At 36.0% G+C, this 25,672-nt stretch overlaps 1 protein-coding gene across 1 annotated transcript in view; it reads left to right on the top strand.

Annotated features, from left to right (window-relative positions):
* Positions 1-25,672, top strand: part of PTPRQ (protein tyrosine phosphatase receptor type Q) — a 99,190-nt gene that overhangs the window by 48,843 nt on the left and 24,675 nt on the right. The window contains exons 26-35 of the mRNA XM_064731466.1: positions 2,517-2,849; positions 9,236-9,357; positions 13,032-13,218; positions 15,502-15,746; positions 16,379-16,445; positions 17,015-17,173; positions 18,374-18,596; positions 18,997-19,070; positions 24,483-24,582; positions 25,374-25,502. Coding sequence (XP_064587536.1) covers positions 2,517-2,849; positions 9,236-9,357; positions 13,032-13,218; positions 15,502-15,746; positions 16,379-16,445; positions 17,015-17,173; positions 18,374-18,596; positions 18,997-19,070; positions 24,483-24,582; positions 25,374-25,502 — 1,639 coding nt within the window. The remainder of the gene's footprint in view (positions 1-2,516; positions 2,850-9,235; positions 9,358-13,031; positions 13,219-15,501; positions 15,747-16,378; positions 16,446-17,014; positions 17,174-18,373; positions 18,597-18,996; positions 19,071-24,482; positions 24,583-25,373; positions 25,503-25,672) is intronic.

Genomic DNA, 25,672 nt, shown 5'->3' on the forward strand with positions numbered 1-25,672 from the left:
CTGCTATCAGAATACCTGCAAGTTTATCTTTTAAAATGGTTGTTTTCATATAGTGTTACTGGGATAATCCCAGGTGTTACTTTCAGCCTTGTGAAGATAATATGTATGGGCATCTTCAGCAGTCAGTTGGAAAAAGGGCAGATAGAAAGAGAAACATCATTTCTCCACCCTCCATTCTTCCCTCACTTTCAGTGAGTTTGTCTCTTTTCCAAATACAAGGAGGGTTCATAGAGGCTGGATTTATTAGAATTTTGTTAGTCTGCCAGAGAGCCCACAAATCAAAGTCACCACCGTTTTGCCTGATACAATTTCTAGTTCTGTGAAAGCCAAGCGTCTTTTCCTTCTTTACTGCAATACTGCTAACACTTGGTTATTTTTGATGTCATCATGCATGTTGAAAATAAGGGAACCAGGTACTCTCCTTAAGAAGGAAAGGCCACCATGGTGTCTAGACCATGGGCATTGCTCTTCCTTTGTCTGTGACCAGCCTCTTTAACCTGCCTTGTTTTAGGTGCAGAGACTGCAGTTGTGCCAGCCAGGGCTTAAACCAGCTGCACATTTCAGCAAGTGAAAGTATATATTTCCACCTTTCTACTAACACCCAGCAACTAACCAGTTGCTATCTGCTTTATGACAAACCCTAGTATCTGTATTGGTATATAGCCCAATAGTAGTTTTCTATTCTATCCCACATTTTATCATTATCATATTTGAGTGTATAAGAAGTCAAATTTTTGCAGTATCTTAACAGGATACATTGCAACAGAATAGAAGACTTATGGAAGAAAAATACAGGTATTTTCTACTAACCATGTAGTATTTCTCTGCCTTTTTTTCCATAAAGTAGTAGTCAAACTAGGACATTTCTTGTAATTTACAAAAATAGCTAATACAGCTTATATAGTTTTTATGACAATATTGCAGTTATTTTTTGAAAGGGGGTAAATTAAGTATTACATCCCCAAATCTGAGCAAGCAAGAATGGTACTGCATGTTTTGATATTTTTTCTACTTTATGTACTTATCTTCATGCTAATAGCAGCAGAGAAAAACAACTTAATTTTGATAGCATGGAGTATAATGATGGAAGTTGTCTTTAGCAAAGATTTTTTTAATATAGTTTGGTTTTGTTCTGTGTCTCGTTAGTGTGTAGCAAGATGGGGGCCTATGGGGCTGTTGCATGTTGGGGTGCTGGGTACTTGGGCATGAGAGCTCAGTGGAAGAACAAGAGATGGCCTATGGTTCTCTGCCTACTCCCTCTCCTGCAGACTCCATCTGCTTTGGGTTCATTTGAAGGGATTTTAATTTCTCAACCTTTTCATCAACACATCTTTGTCTGATTCAGAATTTATATTTCTTGTTAAATATCCATATTTAGTGGAGAAGTTTTATCTTATTATATTGTGATAATTTTAACAAACAAATTGTTGCAGACAAAATCAAACATCAGATATTCCCATAGGGCTGAAAGAAAAGAAAAAGGGGTGTTTTCTCTTCCCCAGTAACATTGGTCTGGGATCCTTTTCCTCTTTATGTAAGCCTTGGGATTTCTTCAGTTTCAGTTTGAGGATGTATCATGTGTTTTTCTTTTACCAGTGATACCTCTTCCCCCAAAGACTCTAAAGCACTCTTTAAAGCTATGTGCACACAATGATTTCTGAGCTGATTTTTCTGCTCAGTTTTTTGCCATAGAGAGTATTAGTATTATCTTACAGAGTCTTAGAGATAATATTAGCTTTCTCTATGACTATGTGATATAGCACAAAACCATATGTTCAACTGCTCTGTGAAATCTGGGAGTGCGCTGCTGACTCAGTATAGACAGGGTAAGTGCGTGTACATGCATATGTATGTACATATATGCACTGCTTCTGTCTCATGGATCTGAATATAACTTCTTACAAATAAGTGGAAGCAAAATTTGTGGGAAGCTTATTTTATCTTTTATTCAGCTCTTTCTCTTAATGTTCTTGTAAAGCACTTCTATAATGCCAGAGAAACATATTGCATGTATTGATACTTTTTGTTCAGAAGGTGAGACGGGAGATTTACAAAACTTACCTTGATGTGTTGTGTGAGGATTTCACATATTAGCAAAAGAGAAGGAGATACATGAGTATTTCTAAATGAGGGCTGAAGAACCTCAGTTAGAACCCACAGTAAAACATGCCATGGGTTTTAGCATAGAAAAATAACTTTGTGTAATATTCCCTCCATTAGTTGAGACAGTGCCCCAAAAGTAGCAATAGAAATGTAACATCTCTCTAAACTGGTTCTACATCCCATGCCTGCAAGAATATTTTTTTCTTTATTTCAAAAGCTGTAGTTAACATATGCTACCTAATTATGTACACTGTGATTTATGCCATTGGAAGTATTGCTTATTAAACATATTAATTTGAATCTTGATCTTTAGATATGCTTATTAAATATGTTTTCAACAGTGGATAAAAGTCGTATAGTTGCAATCACTTTTCATTCAAATTAAGGTCTCTTACAAGTGTTTTAATCTATAGTTCCTAGCGCACCCAGAGATATTGTATTTTCCAATGTGCAATCAACAAGTGTGACCTTGCATTGGAGATCACCAAAATCTATCCTTGGCTACTTTCAAAACTACAAGATTACCACACAGCTACAATCCATCCACTGCAGTGACTGGGAGGCTATGGAATGTATTGAATATGAGATGCATCAGTATTTATATGAAAATGTCATGGATGACTGGATAGAAGACACAGTGTATGAACTGAAAAAATACAGATGGTACAGATTTGCTGTTGCTGCCAGTACAAATGTTGGTTATGGCAGTTCTTCACCTTGGATTTCAACTCAAACCCTTCCTGGCTGTAAGTAAGGATGTCTGCCATGTCTCATAATGCTATAACAATGTGATGTTCATTTAAATAACAAGAACTCTTGTTGAAGTTATTTCTTCAGAGACAATAAGGATTTATAGCTACTCTTGACCTACTATATATATATATGTGTGTGTGTGTGTGTGTGTGTGTATATAAATTGTGTGGTAGGTATACATACCTTATACTGACTGGTATTTCAATGTATTTTGTGTACTCTTTTATATTTACTGCTTACCCAACAGTATTTCAATCCTCAGCTGTACTACCTGTGTAGACATGGTAAGTCTGAATTTTTGCTGGTATGAGTTGATATGCCATTTTTCAATACAATTTCACTTGTGGGGTGTGCCAATGAAAAAAATATTCTTTAAATTCTTTGACTAAAAGTCTGTTCATTAAATTGTAAAACTTTCTGGAAATGCTGTTGTTTGTTTTTGGCAATGGAATTTAAGCAATGGTTTCTGAGGGATTAAGATTTCTTACTAAAACTATATCCACCTACAGAGTTTACTAATCAGAGTAGCCATGAAACATGTACAGGATTGCCTTGACACATATTAGAACTCTCATGCCTCAGCTGAGGATTTAAGTTTCCAAGTAAGAGAAGAGGTAGTTGTCATAAATAAGTCAGCACAAAATATTTGAGAGAAGGGGACATGAAACATAAATTATTTAGGTGGTTGTCATGGGAATATATGATCCTCCCTACCAGTTTGCAGCCATCCTAGGACAGAGAATGCCTGAGATCTGGTGTCTGCAGAACCACTGAGAATCACCAAGGATAGCCTGACTCAATCAGAGCTCTTTTAGTAATTTCCCCTTTCAAAATAATAATAATAATAATAATAATAATAATAATAATAATAATAATAATAATAATAATAATAATAATAATAATATAGTTACCAGGTATTTAAAGAGCTGTGTACCAAGGATTACTCAGTGGTCCAGATATTTGCCTTGTTCCACTCAGGTTTTTATAATCATGTGATGTGTAGACACTGTGATAGTAAACATCCTAACAGCCTTATTTTTTATAAAGCTCAGAAGTAGTCCTTTGGATTGAGAAGTGCTGGAATCAGCTGCAGAGTCATTCTCATGTGCACTTACTTTCTTTGTCTGGTGACTCATGGCAAAGCTCTGCCTGTAAATCAGAGCAACATTTTAAATTAAGGGAAAGAAAAACCCAACAAACACAAATGGAGCAGAAGATAGATAACAGAAGTTCTCCACAACTTGAGCAACTCTTGAGCCAGCAGCTCTGGGGATATTTCTTACTATTAAAATGATAGAACTCAGCTGCTGATGTATGCAAAGACTTAAAAAATAATTGTTGCAGAGTTAAAAAAAAGTTAGGGATTTAAACTGGAAGAGGAAGCAGATAATGAAAACACATATAATTGCATACAGTTAGGATGCTTTTTATGATTTCCTCTTCAGAGAGTGATGATTTGGTTTAAGACAGAGCTACTTTCCTATCCAGCCCCACTGAGAGGATGGTAGATCAAAGTATAACCATCTCAGACCGCATGAGCCCTTTCCATTCCAATTCAGTGCTATTCTCAGCAGCAGGTCCTCTGTGTGTTCTATTAGATGGTTTACAAGTGGTGGGGTAGAAAGTATAAAGGTTCCACCAGTTCTTCCAGCCCAGTGTCTGGGGCTGCTGGCCTGTATCTGTGGTGATGGAAGTAGGCAGCAATGAATTTCCAGGGAGTTAGGCTGGCGACACATCAGGAGATAAGCTGCCTATAAAACACACCGCTGTGGAGTCAAGGCAGCATGGCACTATTCCAAATGTCATGTCTGGGCACTGGTCTTTTTCTGGGATAATGGCAATCAGCTGAGGAGGAAAAAGAAGACAAAGGTGACATGACACATCTGGGTAAACAGCTGGCAGCTCTGTCGTGCTTCAGCAGTGCTAGGAGCCTCCATGAGCACCGGCTGATCTTTAGCAAGGGCATGTTTCTAGGTATCCCATACTTCTCAAAGCCTAGTTTTTAGAATTGCTGTTAAAAATCTCCTCAGTTCTGCTCTTTATTTTGCAAAGGCTACAGCCTATAGCAGGAAAGAGCAATTCAGAATGCACCAAGCACAATCGGCACTCTGGGCAGCCTTGTAACAGAAAACAGGTGTTGATCTCCCTCTCCTTTCCCTCATGAACAGGGCCAAGCATCCTTTGGATTAGCCTGCTGATACACAGCCAATATACTTGGTCTGTTAGGGCTTAAGAGTGCTTAGCTGCTATGTAAAATACCCTGAGTACTTAGCCCATAAAATCAATGAGAGTTGTGTTTGCACATTTGAGGGCAGAAGTTAGGCACTGTTTCACTTGATTTTCAAGAAGTGCCTCTGTAAGACATTGCTTCTACCAAAGGTAAAGTTACTTTTGTTGTGAAATAATAGTTAAAGGATTTTTTCTTCATAATTCATTGAGTTCTCCGAAATTTGTGTTTCTCTCAAGCCTAAAGAAAATATTCCCGTATCATATTCAGAAAGTTATTTATAATCATATTCAGGAGGAGCATATAAAGTGAAAACTGTTAGACTCATTTCCCAGAATATAAAGAGAAGAAACCTCAAGAGCAGCAGAAATTACATAAAATAATTCCTAAATGTTTTTTACAAGTTCTGAGGATTTGATTGCTGTGCTAAAGCAGAAATACCTAATAATTCTGACTATCCAGGGTGTAAGGTGAGGATCTTAGCTGTTTTTTTCAGTTGTTCATTATGAAGAATAATGTATGGCTATAGGAATTATTTTCAAGATTCTCTAACTTATTTGCAAGTCTCAAACAAAAAATAATGTCACTGTTCTGTACCGTGAGTGGTTATAGAGTTACTCTGTGAAAATACTATGGATTGCTAATGCAGCCCAGTTCTCACATCACACAGATAAACTATTCAGCCTTCCATCCTGCAGATTAATCTCACAGGAATTGTCTTACTGTCTCATAAAGTAGTGTGATGGCACCATTATTACTTAGCTGATTGATTGCCCAAGAGCCAAATCTATTCTACAAGATTAAATATTTCCATCATAACTTAGATTTATATAGTTACCAGCACAGAAGATCACAGTGTTGTATCACAGTAAGGGAAAGGGCAAGAAATGTTTTCCATAGCTATGGAAACTTTGTTCCTTCACCCCTACACTTACCCCAAGTTTCACTTTTACATTTTTGAGGAGAACAAGATTGGCTGAACTTAGGTTTTCTGAGAGAAAAATAATCATAGAGGGTTAGATGGAAAATGAATGACAGTGAGATCACTGACCTCATTTTGGATCTCATACAATTACACAATACAATGCTTTTTGGTAAACTGCCAAGTCCCCTAATGCCAGGATACACTGAGGTACAAAGGAAAATCCCAGATGTTCCAATGTCCCATGAAGGCCAGGACATACAAGCATGGGGCAGAGGTTTATGCTTCTCTTTTCAGCGCCTTCTTCCCCAGTCCCTGCTGATACCCAGTTGCTTGGTACTATTAAAGAAATGTTTCTGTGTGATGAAAAGTAATGAGATTTCATGTCTTGTTATGTGTTCTTTCTTCTGGAAAGATTTGCCTGGGAGAATGTGTTTCTTTTTGTTACATTTCCTTAAAAGTTAACATTTGAAAATAATTATGGGCTAATATAAAATATAACTGTTCAAAACTACATAAAAATAACCCAGATGATTAAAAAACAAGTAACTGAAGCACACACTTTATTTTTACTGGGAAAAGGAAAAAAAAAGGAGCTGATCCTAACCAAACTGGCAAGCATGAATTTCTGTTAGAAAACTGGAGTATTCAGTCTTATTTTTGAAGATTATGCTAAATGATGGGCTATCCAGACTTATCTTCAAACTAACACACTTAACTGCTGCCTTAGCATCAGGACACAGATGGATGGGAAAGATGACCCTGACCTCCATAAGACCCACATTCCTGTGCAAGGATAGAAGCATGATAATCAGGAAATGATGGTTATTAGTTACAGAAAATGCATTATTGTGAAAACCAGGAGAAAAGTGCTTATGAGAGGAAGTGATTGGATTATGGGGGAATGAGAGAATAAGACTAGGTCATTTCTCCAGAGTAAATTGCTGTGATTTATAAGAGAAAGGGGGTAGTGATATCATGGCTTCATACTGACCAGATTCATTTCACAAACAAACCTAAATCAGAATGTGGCAGTCATCCACTGAATCAAACAGAGATTAAAAAAAGATGTTTTTTTGTAAGACATAATACATGTCAGATACCTTTCATTTTCTGGTTTTCTCCCCACTTATACATACAATTTCAGAAAATATTCCTACATTTCAGTATTATTTGGTTAATGTCTGATATTTTACTTTGCATAATGAAAATAAACCATGTATTAATATTTAGATGTACTTTAGACAAGTAACTTAAATATAGCATAGTCAATCAGAATTTTCTTGCAAATATCTACAAATATATCAAATATAAACTGCATATGGAAATTAACCACGTAAATAACTGCAGACTGTATAATTTGTAGATGAGATTATGCTTTAAAATTATTTCACACCATCTCTGCATAACTGCAGAGTCCATTAGTTCTATAAAAAACAATGGAAAATGGTCTTTGGAAACTTGGTTTGTATGAAAACTAAGGCCCAAGAACTGTATATATATGTACATATATATATATATACTTTTATACTGTTTTTCAGAAATTTCCTTTTGCAATAAAGCTGATAAATATCATTGTCATAGTTACTAGAAGTTTACACTGAAAGGCTGTTTGGTAACAAGCCTGACATGCATTACCTGAAAAATAGAATTTGTGCTTATTCTAATTTTCAGGGACAATGCTTTCCCTTGTATTTTGTTTTATTTTTTGTAGCTCCCCACTTGACAGCCAGCCTGCTCTGAGCACTCTCCTCTTTCGCCACCCCCCATGTGCACTCACAGTTCATTCAGTTACACTCCATTCATTTGTTCCATACTCTTCAGTATTTTTGGGGACTGCTTCCAATGGTTGAATTTGATCCTGCCTATAAAGTCTTGTATATTCCTGCTAATCCCAGCACGAGAATCTAATTCCTGTATCCAACATCCCAAATTCATTTCAGTACCTTACCTAATCCCAAATATTTCTCTTTTATTCTGCAACGATGGTGCCAAATTTTCACCTTCATAGTGCAAAATTTTATTATTTTCCTCATTAATCTTTCACACATAACTGCAACAGCTACATACTTCTTTCCATGTTCTTTTCTTTTTCCTACCCTGTTCTCCCTGAAGAACTAAATAGCTTCTTACATACTCCAATTTTTTTTCCTCATTTAGCCCTCTTACTTAATGGTTAAATAGTGGAAAACTACATATTTATGTGTTAATCTTGTTTGAGAAAAGAGGCTGCATCTTTTGATTAGCATAGCTATGATTGCTTCAGTAATTTTTTATAATATACTGTTGACTGATACGGATATTTTTGTGGTAGATTCAAAAGAAGGCACAATGAAGTCAAGTTGTGGAAATACACACAAATACTTTTTTGTTTTTTGCCAGGCTGCTCAGTGATACAGTTGTCTTTTTTTTTGTAGTGCATCCAAAAGCAAGGCACCCTGGAGCCAAGTTCTGTGATTATCTACAAATCTGTTGTCATTCTACTCCAAATTTCATTTCCCTGAAATTTAGATGGTTATTATGAAAAAATAATACCATTTGCTGAGAATTGCTGAGTTGTTATTATGATTTCATAAATTTCTTGTTCATGAATAAGAAATAACTAGGTTAATTCACATATCACCTCAACAAATGGAAATTTTAGGGAAATCTCATTTCTTAATGTGAGCATTCTTGCCCTCTTGCAATTCTTACCACTTCTTTTGTTTGGGTTTTCTGTATTTTCCCAACATGCTAAGAATAAATTGAAAGGAAATGCAGAAAATTATTTCTACTTCTACTTTCTGATACTGCTGGAAATTTTTTCTGGCATTCAGAATTTTATGTCTTTTCACAATTTCTTGTTCTTGGAATGGTTCATTTGACATAAACAAATATACTTGACTATTTGTATGAATATTTGCATATATTATGCTTGTGTCATGTGAAATACTTATAAAGAACTTGTAATTAAATAACCCCATAGTCTCAATTTAAAATGAAGTCATGGACAGTCCATACTCTAGAAAAATTGTACTGGTTATAATGAAAGATGTGTTTCTAAATCACATAGTTTGACTTACATATGAAAAAAAGAGAAAAATTATAGTTATTTAAGCAGTGTGTAATCTTAATTGTGAGATAAAGTTTTATTTTCAAACCTCCACTGGACATTAAAATTATACTGGGTTATTTTTTGTGCACTTTGTTGGCCATGATTCATTCACATATACTTTTTTTTTTATCTACAGCTCCAGATGGTCCTCCAGAAAATGTGACTGTTTTAGCTACATCTCCTCACAGTATTAATGTCAGCTGGAGTGAACCTGCCATCATTACAGGACCAACGAGCTACCTCATAGATGTTACCTCAGTAAGGCAACCCTGTTTACTCAGAGCTTATACAGATGGTTGGGGATATCAATACCACAGCAACAGAAATTACACTACAGACATAAGTGTGTTGGAAACCATTTAAGTGTGTCTATTTCCACAGAAATTCCTCATAAGAATTAATTGTACATTTATTCATTTATTAATAGGAGATAAAATCATTGGTTCATATTAAAAAATGTGCTAATAAGAGATCTTGCAGGGAAAAAAGTGTACCTGTAAATGTACACAGGAGAATAGTAGTTGAGCTTAGTGGAAGTGGACCTCTTTTTAACCATAATGACCTTTTCTTCTTCAGAGGAAGGAAAGGTTCATCGCAGTGATTTTACAAACCAAAAAAATGGAGAGCCTAGCAAAAGGAAATTACTTGTACCAAGTTACACAGCACCAGAGGGCAAACTTTAAAGTCAAGCTAGATTTTCCACTTTGCACTTGGTGCTCTGTCCATCAGATTAGTCCTATTTTGGTAGCACAGTAATAACACTTCTTTCTCCTTGATCTTTATAACAAAAAAAAGCTGACATAAGAGGAAAACTCTGGTGGCTTTTCTCTTTTCATCCTCTACTGCACTTACAAAACTCCTTAAACCCACCATTAATAAATCCCATTTCCTGCCCTGTGACAAGATAGGCATCTTTCTAAGTTCAAGCCCATGAAAAGTAGAATATAAGTTCCATGTTCTGCCAGGAATTATACAGACAGGGCTGTAAGTGTAAATAAAATGTAGGTTACCAGATGTTACCTGAGCGAAGTTGCTGTTTACAGCTTCAAAAATTTTGAATCATTCTGTTTGATAATAGGAAAAAAAATTTAAAGTCTACTTCAAACTATTTAAGGCCTTTAAACACTATTTAAGGCATTTAAGTTTTCTGAGAAGAGAGTAAGACTATGTGTGTATATTTAATTTTTCTGAATGTGTCATAAGGATTACTGATCTGCTAATATATTAATGCTGAGCTATTTCTGCTATCAAAGTGTCTAAGGATATTAGTTTTAAAAAAACCCAAATATTTTTAAACTACTCAGAAAAGTTACAAGAAAGAGTAATGTGTAGTCCTGTAATCTTCTCTTCCTCTAAGTTCATTGTACAACATGCAGAGAGAAATCTGCTCAGTTCTGAACAGGCTTAGTGCAGCAATAGAATGGCAGGATGAAGGATGTATGACAAGGGGAGGACTTACAGGGATGATTGCTTGGCCCAACGGGTAGGTCACTAAAAACTACATAGCAAGTTTTATTTCCTCCCTAATAAAGTAAGAGAATACTTCTTCCTTGTAAAGAATTCCTGTCATTTTTGACTAAGCAGCATTTTAGTGCATCAGCAGGGGAACATTTCATGGGTTTTATAAAACTTAAAAATTAAGTTTTCAAAGCTTGAATTTTTTGGGATTTAATATTTTATCAATTTGCATTGAAACAATTTCCTCTCTGTCTGATAATTCCAAAGTTACCAATGATATCATCTCAATCTACACTCTAAAAATATTATAAATACCTTATCAATATAAGTTATAATAAAATTTCTGAAGGAAGATGATCTATGGAATGTTCTGTTGTTCTGTGTGAACTTGCCAGCATTTGAAAGGAACTTAAAAAACTGTTTTAAATCTTCACTTTGGAGAGCCCGTGTTTACAAAGTGAATTTTTTGGGTTTTTCAAAGTATATTTCAGATAACCAGGTTTATGTTTATGGATTCCCTGTAATTAGATGTTGTCAGTCTAATGACTGGCACTACAGGTGCCAGTTCTGGAGAATTTTAGTAGACAAACCTCTTCCTTCCTAAAGACCAGTAAAGCTGTCCCAGTCTTTCTGGGTGAAATTTTTAGTATATATTTTATTGTCCCAGTGGGAAAGTTTTATGAAGACTCCAAATTCCACAAATTTCCAGTATGTGTAATTTTACTTGTTCTTATTCTCAGCTGAGTATCTTTAAATATTTATAAAAATAGCACAATGGAACAGAATAATTTGAATTTCTCCTCTGTTAAATACTAAAAGTTAATGATTAGTATTCATAACTGAATAGGAATATTAGGATTCTGCTTAAATTACTAGGATGTGCCTTGCAGCTTTAAGGATCAGAAAAGCTAAATACTACTCCATTATTTTTCCTCATAGTCATGTTTTAGATTGTTGTACTGTAATTCTGAATGAGTAATTCTGAATAAAATATTCATGGAAATAGGTAAGGAAAATGGAATTTAACCATTAAAATTCATGGAGAATAGAAATAAATTTAGTGATGTAGTGCTGTGATTGTACTTTAGCTGTTGCATAAATATTTATATGCCAGATTCTTGATAGTCAGAAAGAAGAAAATGTTTCAGCTCTTGATGGCCATCCCAGGAAATGAATGTCTGTGTAATTCATCAGAAAGTTTAGTTCAGGTTAATTCTCAGTGGGGATATATGCCTATCTGTCAAATAAATGGTATGCTTGAGCTGTTCTAATGTTTTATCAGCTGCATTTAATACAGATTTTGTTCAGTGGGAAAACTACTGTACAGCTACCTAATTCTCTTTTCAAATTACACACTGAAGAAACAATAATAAAAACATTATTAACTGAAGCAGTGGGAATATACATAAATAAAATTTTGTAATTGATATTTGATGAAACACTAGAAAAGCACCCATTTTGTCCTTTTTGTTGTTTTTGAAGATACCCTTAGAAGTGATTAATTGGATATAAAGTCCAACACAGGAGATTTTTCTACAGAACTACAGATTATTTGAGATGTAAAGATCAGAAGTATCCACAATGTAATTCAACCTGTAGCCTGCTCTAACACAGAAACAAGTGTACCTAAAGTATTCCTCAAAAACTATTAATTGTCTTTTTCATAAAATATCCAGTGCTGAAAATTGCTCAGCAACCCTCAACATATTATTTTACCTGATAACTAGATTCCTAGTCATGGTTTTAGTTACATTTTTAGGTATATCAATGCAGATTGTGTAATTTTTATTTCTGTTTGGTTTTTGGGTAAGCAAAATTTCTATTTGTATTTTTGTGAACACTGTAAACAGTGGCTTATCTTCAGTTTATTAACACTTTTTTTATATTTTAAAGTTATTACTAGGTCTCCTATAGTCCACCCATTTTTAGAATGAACCTTAAATCTTTCCAGGTTCCTGCTGGGAGAATTAATCCTTCCCAATTGTCTCATGAAAAAGAGCTTCTATGAATATATCCAAAGAAGAATTGCACCTTCCAATGTTGAATCAACATTATATATTGCTGCCCAACTTTCTAATAGTATTCCAAACAATCTTCTGATATAGAGATGCTCATCTTCTGGATCTTTGCCTAGTTTGATGCCTGTTTCAGGTCACCATAATTGCGTTGGCCCAGTGTCTCCAAATTGGTTCATGTTTGCTTGGTGTGAGGCAGCACCAACCAAAGAGCCCATTCCCTTAAGCACAAACTACATGAAGTGCCAGAAGGGCAGCACATGGGTTAGATGGGAGTGGATTCCCCAGCACAGCTTTGTACACTTGGGATCCAGAGACTCCTTGTGAACCCTTCTATATAACTAGTTAGGGAAGTGGAATAATAAAACTTTAATAAGATATCCAAATAATAATTTCCTGCTTTTGCTGTTTCAAGCCTTGTAACAACTTTTTTTTTTTTATTTTACTGGTTTTTTACAGGTGGATAATGACAACTACAAAGCTCAGTTTTTGAAGACAAATGAGGAGGATAAAATCTTAGAAATTTCTGATTTGAAAGCATTTACAAGGTATTCTGTAGTGATCATTGCCTTCACAGGGGATGTTAATGCTGCACTCCTAGAAGGCAAGCCTAGTTCCCCTGTAATTGTCTCCACTTTTGAAGCAGGTTTGTAATATTTTTTCTACTTTATACAGATCAAAATTCACAGGTTTTCTTTAATTTGGCAAATTAATGAGGACTTTAAACACAATGTGGGCTTTTAATATAGATTATTTTTCACAATATTTTTTCTTTAATATTTAAAAAGTTGCCAAGACAACAAAAAAGGAATGGTTATAAATACTAAGATTTACCTTCAGTTATGCTGGATCCTATCTTGCTCCACGTAAAATTTGGCTTTGTGGAACACAGCCAACTAGATTACTTCCATGGGTAATGAAGAGAGAGGTTCTATCTGTACATTACCATGTGTATATGAGATGCCTGTCTTAGTCAGGGGTGACTCCTTTGTGGAGGTACCTGTTAAGAGACTACTGAAAACTTCACACAACATCCTTGGTTTTGCTGCAAAATTTAAACATTAAAAATTAGGTGAAGTGAATCCTACCGTTTATAAGTGGTATCTGTGCAGACTTGAGGACGTTATCTGTGTATTCTCTGTGAAAGGAAGTTGCTAGTGAAGGCCCATAGGAAACTTTGCTTGAGTTAGCTCTTCCACAGATTCTAAATGATCTGGAGACTGAGCTAGATATTAAGGTGACAAAAGTAGATAATGCTGTTAAGTTAGTCAGAGAAATAAAACTGAGAAATGAGATGTTAAAGAAAAGTAGACAGCATTTGCATTTGCTTAGAAAGCTTTAAATAGTACAGAAATATAAATATGTACATGGGGAAAACTTAGTCCTAACTTTACATACATAGATCATGGTTATCGTCTGTCTACTCTCTTTGCTGTTTTTGAATTGTTTTCCATTGTTTAAACCAGCAAACAAGCAAAACACTAAAAATATTTTCTCAAGAGGTATTGACGTTCTGTTTCATTCTAGCGAATTATCATCTGTGTATAAAGCATAATTACCTTATCTCTAGAGGGTCTGCTGCAGAACAACTTTTTAGTTACATACTCAGGTTAATGTCGGATTTAAATGTACTACAAAGTGACTTTATTTATCATCTATCTTTCCTTTGATGTATGAAAATCCAAGGTCCCTATTGAAATGATACTATATGCATATGATATGTATGTGTATAGATAGATATAGATATAGATATAGATGATATAGATATCTCCAATGCTTTAAATAAGATAAATTCTAATTATTTCATTACCTATTTCTATGCCTGGAAGATCATATGCTGTTGTGCTGTGGAAAAAGGTGTGGCTATGTGGTAGCTGGGTCTATTCTGGGACAGACAGCATCCTGTGGTGCCTTTTCTGGTAGCTCTCTTCCTTATATGAGTATGAGATACATTAGGAGGTACAGTAAAATTGGAGACGAACAGGTTTATTTTTTTCCATCTCATTTCATCTGGTTTGTACAGCTTAGCATATGGCTTAGTCAGGACCAGTTGACACAGACTTACTGCAGAGAAGCCTCAGTAAGCATTTGTTGGCTGGTATAAAAAACCTGGGAAATAGGACGACTGCATCTAACTCCTTGGCTGAGGGAATGTGTTTACCTTCCATTGCTTGATTTCACTATTTAGAGGTCACGCCACATACTTGTCTTCTCAGGTAGAGCAATAAATATTTAGCTGCCTGGAAAGAACGTTACAGCCTTTTCCTTCAGATAGGGACATTGGGAAAATTATTTATACCTCTGCTGTCTTAAGAATAAGCTACTGGAATCAGCATTTGACAAGATACTGCCTCCAGGAAAAATGCATGTTGTGCTTTGTGTCTGGGTGTCAGTTAGTGGAAAAATTTTCCCAAAGATTTAGTTGTGAAAAGCAGAGACCCTTAGGAGCACAGTTGCTTGTTTATATGTTGGGAGAGAGCTTGATGTTAACAGAGGAATACTCTGCTGTTTTCAGAAAGGAATACTCACTGACTCGTGCTTCTTGCTTGTCAACTTGTGCAAGGATTTGTCGACCCCAGATGTGTTTTGAGGTATAATGATGCTTTCAGGCTTTTTAAATAGATAATCAGGAAAAAAATTTCTGAGTAATCACTACTGTTATCTAATCATTATTTTAAAAGTTTGTAGCATTCAGTACCATCATTAGGAAGAGGATTTCAGTAGATATTTGACTTTTTATTGTGTTTATGATACAGTAAGTATTTATTGTGTTAATATGCAATAAGTATTTGAGAATTTTTAATTCAACCCAGAAAATATCAATGAAATAATACTGATATACAAAAAATATAATTTTAATTTTTCAGGTTTTACTCTAATAGTAATAGTAGTAAACTGATTAAGTGGGTCATTGAAATATTTATTTCAGTGCCTGAAGACCCACCTAACAACATAACGTTTCAGAAGATACCAGATGAAGTAACAAAATTCCAAGTAACATTTGTGCCACCATCTGAACCAAATGGAAATATTCAAGTGTATCAAGCTATGGTTTACAATGAAGATGACCCTGCTGCCATCCAGATCCACAACCTTAGTGTCATTAAAAAAAAAGATCAGTCAGTCACTGCCATGATAGAAGGACTTAAAGGAGGACATACCTATAATGTCAGCGTAAGAACTGATACATTTGTCGGGCAACGGGGGGGGGGGGGAGTATTTCTTTTTCTTTGATATAAGTGTGAGATTAGTTTGAAACTTTGGCTGAATATGAGATTTTCATGCCAAGAATGTTAGCTGGGGTGCAAAGAGAGGCAAGTGTGAGGAACGTGGGGAGCAATGAACAGGATAGAGCAAGTGGGAGCAGGATGCATCACTGGTTTGGATGATCAGTTCATGTAGCAAAGCAATTTGTGACACATAGTCACAAGCGAAAGCCTAAATGTCTCTCTTAATTCCAGTACTGGCATTGCTCACTGGACATGAAAGGTCCAGTTCTGCAAGGAGAGCTTGCTAGAAGTATGTGCATGAAGTACTTTGAAATAGTCAGAGGCTGGGACACAAGACAAGGAATGATCATTCTTTGAGTGAAATTACTTACTCCTTTTTTAAGAGCTACATCCTGCAATGAATAAGCAATGAAGTGTTACCACACTTAGGATTTCAAAGCAATATAAAGTAAGTTCTAGACTAGTGTGAATGACAAAAGGAGTGTTTCAGCATTTATTGTTGCTACAGATATATCCAGAATTGTCAAATATGAAGCTATTAAAATACTCATTAAAACAAATGTTTGTTTTTTTAAGGTGTATGCAATTAATGGTGCTGGTGCAGGGCCAAAAATTCAATTGAAAATAACCATGGATATCAAAGGTATGTCCCATAAAGTAAGCTGTGTCTGAAATCTCTATAAATTCTGAAGAAATTGCTCTTCCACCTGTGATTACACAGCTGTGTGCCTTGAGCTAGTATTTAGGGGATACATAATATAGGAACAGGAATGTATAATTGATCCCCTTGAATTGTAGTGTTCAGTTTTCTGATCATTTACTATTTGTATCAGAAGCATACTGTCAAACACAGGCAGACTCATTGAAATAATCATATCAAGTTCAATATTTCAATCACTATCAGCAAACAACTTAGGATATGACATAGGAATAGCTAAGTATGCAGTATCACAGTTGTCAAAGTTATTGATTGATATTAATTGAAAAATTAAAATCACTCTTTTTATTGTTTTTTCTTTTAATTGAAAATTATATATGTAGGCATTTATCAGAATACAGTTTTTAGAGGTTTAAGACAGTAAGTGAAACATTAAGTTGTTCCTGAAAATATGCTGGAGATTTTTTTTGCATAACTCAGCTGTGTGCCTTAACGTACCTCCAGTGAAAATATTGTAAAACAGAACTCTGTGGTATATCTTTTCTTAAAAACAGAACCACCAAGGCCCAAAAAGAAACCAGCACCAGTTTATGATACCAATGGAGCATTACTTGTCACAGATACAACAATTACAATCAGAATGCCAATATGTTATTACAGTGATGATCATGGCCCTATAAAGAAGATACAAGTCCTTGTTGTGGAAGCTGGAGGTAGAATTTAATAAATTCCCTTGAAAACTCTTTTCAGGTTGAGGCTGTTTGTCTTTTTAATTTGTTTCTTGGATTTCAGTAATTTCATTTTAGAAGACAGACAACAAAGTCACTTCTGCTGTGGCAACAGCACTAAGGGCACACAATACCTGTGGGCTGGGTACTGGATTCTGGGAATGCTTTCCAGTGAAGTGTCTTCCATGCTGTTTAAGCCACCGATATTATTCAGTCCCTAATTTTATCACTACAGTTCTTTATTTTCTGTTTTGTTGAAAACCACCGCAGCATTTCACATTTGTGAGTATAAATAAATATGCGACTTTTGGAGCTTGGCAAGGTTATTCTTCTGTTGCTATTAGTGTTGCCTGTAAAGGAATGCAGCCATGTGCAGTTGATATTTCCATTTCATTATGGGGGCAGAGAGTTATATAAATCCCCTCTGCACACTGTGGGTAAGAATGTTTATTCCCTTGTATGGGCTGATGAACATTTACGTGTGTGAACAGTGCTGTGAAACCTTTTGAGTAATTGCTTACCAATGTGAGTGGGAGTTTTATGATAGGACAGCTCAGGGTCAGGCTTACTTTACCTAAGAAGGACAGACTCCAGGTATTTAAATACCCTATTTTACTTGGTTTCAAAGTATAGAAGTTAAGTATGCACATTAAGTGAACACACCTTACGTGTCTCACCTTCTTCTGAATTTTGAATTTTGGCACTAATGGTAATGACACTTAGTTCGTAACTATTGCAGTGAAGAGTCTCTTGAACTGAAAGATAAATGAATACCATGCTAAGCCACATTGTGAAGATTTTACTCATGAGCTGCTGGGTACTATCCACGTGTGGATATCTAGTAATTTAATTGTGAAATAATCCTTTGCTAACTAGCTAGCCATGCTCAGTTTCAAAGTCGAGCGTCTTGTGCAAATAATATCCCCTACAGGCAGAACTGCTGTGTGAAATTGCCCCTCAGTTTTTCTAGCTGTGATTTAGTTGGCTTACTCAGAGTTAACAAAACATGGATAGCGTGGATAGTAAGGAAATTTGGGTTTAAGTGGAAATTCAGTTATAGGCTTATTTGTGTAAATTGCACCAATAGCATGCTGAGCTCTTAAAAATTAACTTCCTATGTAACTTCTTTAATTGCAGTCTGCTTGGAATGTAAATTATATCTGTGATTTCTTTTCTTGACAATAGCTCAGCATGATGGGAATGTTACCAAGTGGTATGATGCCTACTTCAACAGACCAAGGCCATATTTTACAAATGAAGGTTTTCCAAACCCACCATGCATAGAAGGAAAAGAAGATCTGAGTGGGAAAGAAGAGATATATGTCATAGGTGCTGATACTACATGTCTGATATCAGGCAGTCAAGACAAAATATGCAATGGCCCACTGAAACCAAGAAGGCAGTACCTGTAAGTACATTTGTCTTCATGTTTTTCCAAGAGAAAGATTTAAGTACAATATAGATTTATGCAAACACTCAAAACATACAGTTAAATTAGAAAAGGAGGAAAACTGGTCGTCATATGTATCCAATTTTTTAAACAAAATTTTCAAGGAAAAAAAGATGCTTATTGAGTTATTAAATTAAATCCAAATTTGAGATAAGTAATTCACATTGGGGTTTTTTATACATTTCAGATTTTGACACACTTCTTGCTGTCTGTCATAATGTCACTTTTGCAGGTGAATAATGATTTAAAATTATGTTATACTAAACTTAAATATATTTTTTTAGTTTGTAAGTGAAACCATATTTAAGAAAATGCGCATCAACTTTATTTCATTACTTCTCCTGGTTTTCTTTCACAGATTTAAGTTCAGAGCAACTAACATTAAAGGGCAGTTTACAGATTCTGACTATTCTGACCCTGTCAAAACATTGGGTAAGAAGATTGTAATTTACTAAAGTATTTCTCTGAAGTCTACACAATTCTATGCTTCTTTTTAATACAGTGGTTTCCACAAAGTCAGTAATCTCTACGTTGTTGGATGCAGTTCAACTAGAATGACTGAAGAAATATATCCATTGCCTTGTATGTCCTTTTGAGGTAGTCAAGGGATTCTACAGCCTGGACTGTTAAATGAAGAGGCATTATTGACAAAGTTTGTTTGCAGAGATTCAATTATACCAGTACAAATGTTGCCAGGATAGTTCATCTTGTTTTGCAAACTGCCAGTAGCTGTTCTGTTTGTGCTGCTTCCTTCTGTGTTGTATGTGGAACAAGTACTGGATGCATGACAAATTGACTGGGTGGCCAGGCCCAAAGAATGGTGGCTGAATGGAGTTCATCTGGCTGGCAGCTGGTCCCTAGTGGAATTCCCCAGGGCTCACTATTTGGCCAGTCCTGTTTAATGTCCCTGTTGATGACCTGGCTGAGGGGATCTAGGACACCCTCAGTCAGTTTGCAGATAACACAAGTTCAGCAGGAGTGTTGATCTGCTGGAGGGCAGGAAGGCTCTGCAGAGGGCTCTGGACAGGCTGGATCAGTAGGCCAAGGCCAACTGGATAAGGTTCAATAAGTACTGGGTCCTACACTTGGGTCCCAACAACCCATGCAGTGCTACAGGCTGGGGACAGAATGATGCCCAAGGGATAAAGCAGCTGGGGGTGCTGGGCAACAGCAGCCTAACATGAGCCAGCTGTGCCCAGGTGGCAAGAAGGCCAATGGCATCCTGGCCTGGATCGGCAATATTGCGGCCAGCAGGACCAGGTACGAGTATTGTCCTCCTGTACTTGGCACTGGTGAGATCACACCTTCAGTCCTGCGTCCAGTTCTGAGCTCCTCAGTACAAAAAACATTGAGGTGCTGGAGCATGTTCAGGGAAAGGTAATGGAGCTGATGAAGGGTCTGGAGCACAAGTCCTGTGAGGAGCAGCTGAGGGAGCTGGGGTCATGTGGGCTGGAGAAAAGGAAGCTCAGGAGAGACCTTATCACTCTATACCACAAAGAAGGTTGGGGCAAGATAGATGTCGAACTCTCCTCCCCGGTAACAATCAATAGGACAAGAGGAAAGGTGGTGACAGGGGAGGTTTAGGTCAGATATAAGGAAAAATTTCTTCACAGAAATAGTGCTAAGATTTGAGCAGGCTGCCAAGGAAAGTGGTAGTCACTATCACTGGAGGTATTCAAAAAATGTGTAGATGTGGCACTTAGGGACTGGATTTCTGGTGGCCTTGGCAGTGCTGGGTTAGCAGTAGGACTTGATGATCTTAAAGGTCTTTTCAAATCTAAATGATTCTATTATTATATTTCAGTGAGCTTAATGGCAGGTCATTTGAGGGCATGACCCTTTAACCCTTCATCCTTTAGATATAGAAAAAGCTCTATATTAATAAATTAATATTGTCTAATAGAATCCATCTGGTTCTAAAGTCACTAACAAATAGGCCAGCAGTTATTTGGTTGGAAATCAAACATAATTCCTTCTTGGCCAAGTTGATATACCCCCAAAACTGGGAATGGCATCTCTTGTAGCAGATTGCAATAAGATCTGTTAGTTCTTTTAATATATTTGTAAGTCAAAAACTTACTTAGCTCAGCCTTAGCCCTGACTTTCTGAAAATGGATATCAAGACAACTGGATGACTACCCAGAAGAATTTTAGTGGGCACATATTTTTCATTTGGCATTCATCTTCTGTGATATGAGCTCCCTTATTCATCTAATCAATTTTAGGAATTTGTTACATGATCTGATACTGAAGACCCTGAAATGCTAATTCATTACCTGAATAATCTGAAAGGATCTGGTACTATTTCTCCAGCCCAGAATGCTTTGGAAAGTGCAACATAAAAGTTGTCTTTATATGTTCTGAGTTTAAAAGTTTTAAGTAAATGAAGCAAATATTTTTACCAGTAGGGGAAAGATAGTGTGTCCAATCAGGGAAAACAAATTTACTGGAAATGAGTCCAACTGTATCCCATCCTCTGGGTAATTTTCTCCTTTCTAACAGAAAAATCCACAATACTTAGTGGCAGGGAGATAGTGTAATTCATTGCCTTATGTATTGTTACTGAAAACTTGCAACATTTTCTACCTTGTACACGATAAATAACAAGATCTGTTTGTATGCTGAATAAAATGCAGCAGGGAAAAAACCAAAACAGGGATAAATTCCCCAGCTATGAGGAGAAATGGGTCTCCTCATACTCATCCAATGCCTTCTATGCTAAACTTTAACATCAAGCCCTGCTTTTTAAGGCCAGATTACAGCATACTTCTGTCTGGTCTTAGCTTCTAAATTTCAGAGCTTCTAAATTTCATTGTAATTCCATCTTATGTGGAATAGATAATCAAAATCTCTTCGAAAGCTTTCTTACAAGTGTTGGGAAATCAACATCAAGTTGATATATCACAAGTGATGCAGCTACTGCAGTTGAACGGTCCTGAAGACAGAGCACTCTCTTGACACATGGCATGAGGAACCTTGCCCAAGAGTTTCCTTAGAGAAGAAGCTTGGTTATAAGAACTTCCAGATTGCTCTAGAAATATAATTCAGAAAAGATGCCAAAAAGTCAGCTTTTATAAATCTTTGCAACCCAATTACTTCTACTGCACTCAAAATATCAGCTGCTCTCCAGGAGAAATTTATGCTGCCTGGAATCCAAATTGCAATTTTATTTTAAATCAGATAGCTGCTTTAATAATAATCTTTAATAATAATGTAGGTTTCCAACATTATACTTTCATTTTATGAGCTGAAACATTAATTTAAATTCTGGCAGATGTATTCATACCAGTTCAAAAAATCCTAATTGCTCTAGTTTCTAAATCTACTGATATAAAAAATCTTTGATTTGGAAAATAAGCAAGTTAATCTTTTGGTGCAATTTAATATTATGTGTTTGAAACAGAAAAAAATATAGAAAATCTTGAGAAATCATTTTGTGAGACATGTCAGATGCTCTTGTAGATAAAAGGAATTTTGTTAGGGAGGAACACTGAAGCAGAAGTCATGGAAATATACAGCTGCCGCAATGTTTTTTAATTATAGTAAAGGATGCATTTTAATAGGGCGCCCACCCACCCAATCATATTTGTTGTACCACAACCTTCTTTTGACCCCTTCTTTTGAGAGGGGGAGTTTCTTCTTCACAATCCATGACTCTCATTGCAAAGTTATTGTCCATGCTACAATGAAAGGTCAGCATTTTTCCGTAAGATAATTAAGGTACAGTGATAAATACTGTTTAAACTTGTAATACATTAAGGCAGCTTGTAACCTTTTTGTAATCTCCATTGGTTTTGTAGATCACTCTGGGGCAACTGGTAGTTCTGTGTAAGTGTACCTTTTCCATGTTAAATATAAAGCTGATGAGACAGGAAATAATCAAAATGGGATTTCCTGACACTGTCTTTTGCATAGAAACTGACCTTAACGTATTTTATTATTGCAATTTTTTATCATCATGTATTGAGTGCAGTACTTCAGAATTACACATCATGATATTCTCTATATTTTGTCTCCTTTTCCATGCCCATGATTATCTCTACAGACATTCCTATAAAGATGTTTAGTCCTCCCCTGTTGCAAAAAAGCATGAGAAAATGTGAGGTTTTAATTCTTGGTTGGCATCCTACCAGCAATGTTTTGTTTAATAACATTTGCATTTTTTGGATTAATGTTAATTGCACATTTTAACATAGACTTCAATGTGCAGTGCAAAATAGATATAACTTTGGTAGAGGTTTCTTTGGATATTCTTCTCGTCTTTCACTTTGCTAGCACTTTTGCCCTATCACTGTGAAAAGCGAGTGGCAGGAACTTTTTCATTCCTTTTCTCATTGAAATATTTTAGTATGTACTTGGTTTTCTATCCTATTATCTTAAACGAATATTAAACTTTTTCTTACCTTGTAATGTCCAGTGTTGCATCTAAAATTTTACTAATGCAGTAGAAGGATTGTTTCAGGTGTTTTTCAAACTCTACTGAGTTCTGTTGTCTGTCACTTCATACAGGCCTGATATTGCTTATTAATGTTCATGTCAGTCTATAATATTCTTGCACTTTCTTCTGATAAATTTCTAACTAGCCTACTGCTACCTATGCTGTATTATTGTAGCTGATTATTCCTGCCTACATGCAGAACCATGCACTTGTTCTTACAAAAGTTTATCCTACTGTTTTAAGGTGACTTCTTTAGATAAATCAGGATCATTTTGAATTTTAATCACATTCTCTTGTGTACATCAGTCCAGATCATTTGCAATATAGTCTCAAATCCAAAAAATCATCCAAAAAGCCAAGACAATGGTGCTTCCCAGTGTGTCCTTGGGAGGGTGTCATTCCTTGTCTGGGAAATAGCTTCATATGGCAGGAAGCAGTACATTTTCTCCTTCTCCCTGAGGCTAAACAGGAGCTAAGTTTTTCTACAGTGGACCAGCAAGTGGAGGTGAATGTCAACAAAAGGGAACAATACCAGCAGTAGAATTCCCTTGTTTTTCTTATTTTCACTGTTGTCTAAGACAAAAAAGAGGGTGAGTTTCATTTGAGGTACAGGATCACAGGAAGAGTGGGAAATTAAATGAGCCCCAGAAATTTAGCATTATAGAAGTTCAGAAACAGATCTAGAAACTACTAAGCTAAATAGTTTATCAATTTTTGAATGAGCTTTCATTCTCACCTGGAAGGACTGATTGGAATACTAACACCTTTACTTTGCTATCATAGAGGCCTTTATGATTACTTTTGATCTACTACTGGTGGTTATTCCTAACAATATCACCAATTCTCACATAAACCAGGAGCATGAGCTATTGGTCAGTGAGGCAGATTAATCCAGAAAGTTCAGATCTCATCATTAGTTCAGTTCTTTCAGCACCCTTAAAATACCTCCAAAAATAGTATGTTTTACTTTGTGTCTGTGAGTGGCAGCTGCAAGTCTTGTTTGTTTAGAGTTGTGTCTCCCTTTTCCACTTGAGGAGCTGGAGCAGTCCTGCACAGAGACTGAAGCAGGAGCTGAACTCAGGCCAGTGCTCAGACTGATGTTACTGCACTATAGACTGACCTTAACCTGTTCAGCAGGCAAAACTGAAAAACAGCAGGCAACACCTGCACATACAGCTGTATTAAAATAATGTGTTGGATAGATCAGCAATGCTTAGGAACCCTTACATAAACTCTTTCTCATTTTGTTATACTTTTCTTTCTGAAGCAGCTCTTCAACAAACATAACATGGGTGCAGTTATACAGAGACTGAAAGGGTCTTTCATTATTCCCTAATTTCATGTGGTCAGAAATTTAAAAATTCCAAAGAGTCTATGATGTATTAGCTTTCTGCTTTCTGTTGCAGGTGAAGGACTGACAGGAAGATCTGTAGAAGTTGTCCTTGCTGTTACTTTGTGTATAATTTCAGTTGTTCTTTTGGTGGCTGCAGTATATGCTTTTGCAAGGTGAGATTTATACATTCTTGCCATAGCTGGTTTGAAAACACTCAATAATGGTTTAAAGAAGAGTCGAAACTGTCCTATAAGTGCAACTAATCTGTAATTACAAAATGTATTGATTTTTTGGTTGGGTGGTTGTTTTGTTTTGTTTTTTTTACGTAGAACTTTAGGGAGAGAGAACTCACAAAAATTGAGTCTAGTGAGGGTAACCTCCATAGATGAAGAAAATTCAACTTTTCCAGAGGGTAAATCAGAGTGGTGGCCTTTCTTAACCTTTCAGAGCCACTTCTCTATTGACAGATCAGAGTGTCAGCTGGTTGTAGTTATCATGATGGCTAATACTATCTACAGCTGGGTATGAAGTAAATATTTCGATTATATTTTCTGTTTTCCTAATAAATTTATCAGTTAAACACATTGAATTCTCACATGGGGAACACCAATTGAGTTTTAATTCAAGTAGTGAACAAAATATCCATGTAAAGAAGCAGGATGTGTACTGCACACATGGTGCTAGTTTCCTCATTCATCAGTTCTGTTCTTACTCAGCTGCATTATTCAGGCATTACCAAAGAATTTATGTAGGAAAACTAAAAGAATACATCATGTAGATTCTTTCCTCTGAATTTTAGGCAACATAAATGACTAAATTACACCGTTATGAGGGAGACAACAAAAAAAGCCAAGGAAGGATTCTTGGCAACCATTTTTCAGTTTCAGCCTGTCAAATCAAAGCATTGACATATGTGTCCTTAAATATTTTGCATGTGTATTTTTCACTGTTATTTTCCATTTAGAATTCGGCAAAAGCAAAAAGAGGGAGGCACATACTCCCCACGAGATGCCGAAATTATTGACACAAAATTCAAACTGGATCAGCTGATCACAGTGGCAGACCTGGAGCTGAAGGATGAGAGATTTACACGGTAAGCATACTCCTTAGGCAAAACAGTAGCCCGAAGGGTCTGTAGCCATGACCCCTTTCTGACCTTTGCTTGTTTGGAAGTGTTTGTGCTGTTCTTATTTACACAGGTCACTGAGATCCTTTTTCAAAGAATGACCTCCATCCTCAAGACACTTCTCACTAGCTTTTAGA

This window comes from Zonotrichia leucophrys, chromosome 1A (genome assembly GCF_028769735.1).
Source record: "Zonotrichia leucophrys gambelii isolate GWCS_2022_RI chromosome 1A, RI_Zleu_2.0, whole genome shotgun sequence".
Classification (NCBI taxonomy): Eukaryota; Metazoa; Chordata; class Aves; order Passeriformes; family Passerellidae; genus Zonotrichia; species Zonotrichia leucophrys.